Source organism: Osmia bicornis, unplaced genomic scaffold, assembly GCF_907164935.1.
Source record: "Osmia bicornis bicornis unplaced genomic scaffold, iOsmBic2.1, whole genome shotgun sequence".
NCBI lineage: Eukaryota > Metazoa > Arthropoda > Insecta > Hymenoptera > Megachilidae > Osmia > Osmia bicornis.
Window position 1 is genome coordinate 49,225 of NW_025791405.1, and position 5,811 is coordinate 55,035.

The 5,811-nt window shown below is 54.0% G+C and overlaps 1 protein-coding gene across 1 annotated transcript; it reads left to right on the forward strand.

Moving 5' to 3' along the window:
* Window positions 1-497: 497 nt before the first annotated feature.
* Window positions 498-2,930, forward strand: LOC123989137. The gene has a single exon (XM_046289815.1). It carries the CDS (start codon window positions 498-500, stop codon window positions 2,928-2,930), a length of 2,433 nt encoding a protein of 810 aa, XP_046145771.1.
* Window positions 2,931-5,811: the final 2,881 nt, after the last annotated feature.

Consider the following 5,811-nt stretch of genomic DNA (forward strand, 5'->3'; position numbering starts at 1 on the left):
ACAGTCGATGGCTGAACTTAAGCGCCTCCTGGACACCTTCCGTCAGGCGATCCGGGCCTATGGAGCCTTGCGGAAGCCGGTCGCATCCTGGGACGAATGGTTCGTCTATCTCCTGACGCAGAAACTCGACAAGGATACGCACTTGGCTTGGGAAACTTCGTTGGCGAACAGCAAGGAAATCCCAGCCTTTCATCAGCTCGCCGCTTTTCTCGAGAACCAGATCCAGGCCCTGGACGCTGCCCAGCTCGGCGATCCGGTTCTCCACCCTGCGGGATCGAAGAGCGTAAAGGACGCCAAGCCTAAAATAAAGGAAGAGGCGATAAAAAAAGAGGAACACTACGACGGTACTGACCGCAGCCGTTAAATCTACGCAACCTAGGAAGTGCCCCTCTTGCTCGGGCAATCATTCCCTGGGCTACTGCTATAAGTTCAAGGCATTGGCCCCCCTGAAGCGCAAGGAGAAGGCGCAGAGTCTCAAGGCATGCTTCAATTGCCTAATGGTGGGTCATGATTCGAGTAAGTGCCCCTCTAAACAATCTTGCTTAGCTTGCAGTGGACGTCATCACACTCTGCTTCACGACGCGCTCAAGACAACGTCGTCATCCAGCAAACACGGCTCTATGGAGGCGATGCCGACGGGATCTTCATCTTCGCTTCCGGAAGAACCCTGCTCAGCGACTTCGCTCTCCTTGACGGCCGGACCACGCTCAGCCGCTCTATTAGCAACAGCCAAGGTGAAATTGGAGGCACCATCAGGCGAAGCCCTTGAAGTCCGAGCGCTGCTGGACACGGGCTCCGACGCTTCGCTTGTCTCCTCTTGGGTGGTTCAGGCCCTTCGTTTGCCACGGCGGGCGGTAAGAGTTGCCATCTCCGGCGTCCAAGAAAACCAGAACGGGGTCTCTACAGGCGAGGTCTCCTTGGTAGTACGACCCCGCCATCCGTCCGGCTTCCGTTTGCCGGTTCGGGCCTTGGTGTTGCGGAAACTAACGTCTTTGTTGCCAGCCCATCGAGTCACCCCACAACCTTGGCCACACCTGAAGGGTCTTCCGTTAGCGGATCCAGAATATGGCGTGCCGGCTCGCGTGGACCTCATCCTGGGAGCAGATGTCTGTGGAGCTCTCTTCGCGGACGGCACTCGAACGGGATCACCAGGAACGCCCACGGCGAAGCTTACACCCTTCGGCTGGGTCCTTATGGGAACCACATCTTCCGCCACAGCTCAAGAGGAGGCGCATACCTTCCACTGCCGAACCGAAGCTAACATCGGTCCGCTGCTCCAGCGTTTCTGGGAGCTAGAGGAAGTCCACGACCGCCCCCCAATGTCGGAAGAAGAGGAGAAGTGCGAACGGCACTTCAAGGGGACCCATGCACGAAACAAAAATGGACGCTATGTGGTACGCCTACCTTTCGTACGGGAGCCTGCCGCTTCGCTGAAGCCTTCCAGGACATCCGCGCTGAAGCTCCTGCTCAATTGCGAACGCCGATTAGCCTCGAACCACGCATTAAAGGATAAGTACGGCAAATTCCTGGAAGAATACCTGTCGCTGCAGCACATGAAGGCAGTCCCGGAAACGGCCAAGGAGGAATCGGCGTATTATCTCCCGCATCATGCGGTCGTCAAGCGGCACGACCCTACGGCAAAACTACGGGTCGTCTTCAATGCCTCCTTCCGAACCGCTTCAGGATACTCGCTTAATGATTGTTTGTCCGCAGGGCCGAAGCTCCAAGCAGACCTCTGGATGGTCTTGACACGGTGGCGTATCTTCAAGGTCGTTTTCACTACAGACGTGGTGAAAATGTTCCGTCAGATCCAGGTTCATCCGGAGGACACGAAATGGCAACGGATTCTTTGGCGAACTGGTCCGGATGAAAGAGTGCAGGACTTTCAACTCACCACCGTAACCTATGGAACAGCCTGTGCGCCCTTCTTGGCCTTGAGGGTGCTCAACCAGCTGGCGGAGGATGAAGGGGACCGGTTGCCACTGGGAGCGGCCGCCATTCGCCGGCACACTTACGTCGACGATATCCTTGCTGGAGCAGACGACGTCGACGAAGCCCTGCAAGTAAAAGGCCAGGTCATTCAGATCTTCCAGGCTGGCGGATTTAACCTGAGCAAGTGGGCGTCGAACGTACCAGAGTTAAGGGAGAACGGCGCCTCCGACCAGCACCTCTTCCAGGAATGGCCAGGAATCGCCACGTTAGGGGTCAACTGGGATCCGACAACCGACTCCTTCTCGCTTCGGGTCGCGCCTCAGGCGGACTCCCCACCGGCATCAACGAAGCGGTCCATACTCTCCGAGGTCGCCAGCCTTTTCGACCCCTTGGGTTGGGTGGCCCCGGTGCTGGTCACCGCAAAAATCCTGATGCAGGATCTCTGGATCTTGGGCGCCGACTGGGATCAAACTCTTCCTGAGGACATCCAAACACGTTGGCAGACCTTCAGGCACTCACTGGACCAGCTGGAGGCTATCACCATACCACGCTGGATCTTCACTTCTTCCAAAAGCCAACCAAACCTGGAGCTTCACGGCTTCTGTGATGCCTCCCAACGGGCGTACGCAGCGGCGGTCTACCTGCGAGTTGAACACGAAGGCCAGGTCAGAACTTCGCTGGTGGTGGCCAAAACCAAGGTGGCCCCGGTCAAAACCGCAACCATCCCGAGACTTGAGCTGTGTGGCGCCTCTTTGCTGTCCAAACTAATGGTTCGGGTCAAGGAGGGACTCGACCTACCTGTCAGGATGCAGGCGTGGACAGATTCCAGCGTCTGCCTATACTGGATCCGAGGACACGCCTCACAGTGGAAGCCTTTCGTAGCCCATCGGGTCTCCGATATCCAGTCCGAGCTTCCACCGACTTTTGGAGACACGTGGCATCATCGGACAACCCGGCAGATCTGGCCACACGAGGGATCTCTCCAGCTGACCTCTTGAGGGCCGAACTCTGGTGGCAAGGACCTTCCTGGCTCTCTAAATCATCCAACCAGTGGCCAGCCGAATGCCTGAAAAAAAGCGAGACCACGGACTTGGAACAACGCAAGGTCACAGTACATCTTGCCGTGGAGGACAACTCGGATGAGCTCCTTACCAGGTATTCCTCGCTCTCCCGGCTTCTAACGGTACTAGCCTACTGCTTTAGGTTCAGCAACCTCGCCCGGAAAAGACCGTGCGAAAGCGGCTTCATCAAGGCGGAAGAACGCGCCTCCGCCCTCCGAGCCGCTCTTCGGGTCTCGCAGCAAGCCTACTTTGGGGAAGAACTAAGCCATCTTCAGGGACATAGAGAGCTGAAGAGGTCTTCGCCACTGGCATCCCTAAGGCCCTTCCTAGATGAACAAGGTCTACTCAGAGTGGGAGGACGACTGGCCAACGCTCTACTACCGTTTGACGAAAGGCATCCTTACCTTGTATCGAGGAATTGCCCCCTGGCAACGCTATTAGTAAGGGACGCCCACCTACGCACTCTCCATGGCGGACCGCAGCTGACCAGAAGCCACATGGTCCGTCAGTTTTGGATCCTGCGTGGGAGATCTCTGGTTCGGGCTGAAATCAAAAATGCGTCAAATGTGCTCGTTTCAGCGGACGGGCAGGCGGTCAACTCATGGGCCATCTTCCTAACACCCGCACAGCCCCACAACGAGCCTTCTTGACCACTGGAGTGGACTACGCCGGACCAGTCAAAATACGTACCACAGCGGGGCGTGGTCACAAGTCCTATAAGGGCTACGTCGCACTCTTCGTCTGCTTAAGCACCCGGGCACTCCACCTCGAAGCAGTCTCGGATCTAACCTCGTCTGCTTTCCTTGCAGCTTTCAAGCGTTTTACCAGCCGACGAGGCCGTTGCGCTACCATGCTCAGCGACAACGGCACGACCTTCCAAGGAGCCGACCGAGAACTTCGTTCGCCTGTTTCACAGGCCTCGAACTTCTACCAAGAAGCGGCCTCCCTGCTGGCCAAGGACGGGACCAGCTGGCGCTTTATTCCGCCCTACGCACCGCACTTCGGGGGCCTGTGGGAAGCAGGCGTTAAATCAGTAAAACACCACCTTCGAAGAATACTGGGGGACTCTACACTCACCTACGAGGAGCTCTGCACACTTCTTTGCCAAATAGAGGCATGCGTCACTCGAGGCCTCTCTTCGCTCTTTCGGACGACCCTCGGAATTGGCTGCCCTGACGCCCGGCCATTTTCTCATCGGGGAAACGCCCAGCTCCGTTCCCGAACCTGAGGCTTCCAGCACAACGCACAACACTTCACTCAGCGGACGTTGGAGACAGCTAAACCTCATGCGGGCACAATTCTGGCACCGGTGGAGGCGCGAGTACCTTCAGCACCTCCAACGACTCCCGAAGTGGCGCCGACACCGACCAAATCTCGAGGTGGGAAATCTTGTCTTAATCCGCGACGAACTAATGCCCCGGCAAAATGGCCGTTGGGACGCGTTTGAGGCCCTTCACCCAGGAAAGATGGGCAAGTAAGGGTGGTCACCTATACGCACGAAAGGAGGCACAGTACTTCGGCCAATCGTAAAGATTTGCCCCCTCCCGGTTCGCCGTCCGACGCCACCTAATAAAATTGCGCGTCGATTTTTCTTTTCATTTCTTTACGCTAGTTTATTTTAGCATTCTTGTTTCTTCACGTTTACATTTGCTCGTATGTTACGTTTATTGCATTCTATATATTAAAATTACCTTAGCGCAAAGTTACACTTAGAGCTTTAGTACAACCGGTACCGTAATGCGGTGCTGCGTGCAAGAGATGGCGTTAAGTAAGCTTGCGCTTACACTTGGAAAGCTCAACTTCGGAATTTCGTTTCATGCCTACCGCGGCTTGCACGCGCCTACCATCGCACTACAGCGCAACTCGGTATCTCTTTGCGTCGTTAGATGTATGCCAAAGGGATAATTGTTATTCTCTACGCCTTTGCTTTTCATTGACTCTTTTCTATCTTACATAACTTTGGACCCTTTGTTCTTCGTGCATCGAAGAAGGCGGGCGGTATGTTCGAGCGAAAACCGAACGTTTCAAATTTGAAATCGTTTACTTAGTTTAAAACGGTTAAGGTTAACAATACCTCTTTAAAGACTGCTGATCGCTTATGGATTCTAGAAATAGACTACTATAAATCACTCTGGTTATCTAATAATAGTTTCTATTTAGAATCCAAACCGTTCTACAATAACGCAATAGGCTCCCCCTTTGTCCCAGGTGTTTACATGTCACCTCGCTACCGTTTCGCCGACTCGGCGGGCCGACGGAGCGTGACGAGTACGGCGGAGAGGGGGCGGGAGGCCCCTGGAACAAAGGGGACTCTTCAATATTTAAGCAGGTCGATTTTAACCTCTTAACTCTTGATTCTCAGCCAGTCTTCGGTCGCCGAAACACCGCGCTACGCTTTTCTCCGAAACTCCGAACTCTCTGCTTCAGGAAAACGCGGACAGAAATAAAATCGCGCTTAAAGTATTTCACTTTTATTAAACTTAGACTTAAGCATTTGTCAACATTGTACAACCATCGAAAACGTCGAGTGCAAATACATTTGGGTCATTCAAACCAATCCGGCTCTTTTTTGGAAACCGCATCGTCCTAACGTCCGGCACCTCTTTACCACACGGAGTCTTCCAATCGCCTCCTTTCTCACGGCGACGAAACGCGTGTACACGGATAAAAAAAATAAGCTCAATAGACATATTACCAAATTTGATGACTGCAAACTCACCATTTCGATTGTATTTAAATTCGGAATCATATCCGTATGACAATTTGAATCTTGACTTTAATAAAAATAGATACTCTGTCCTTTACGACATGTATGCAA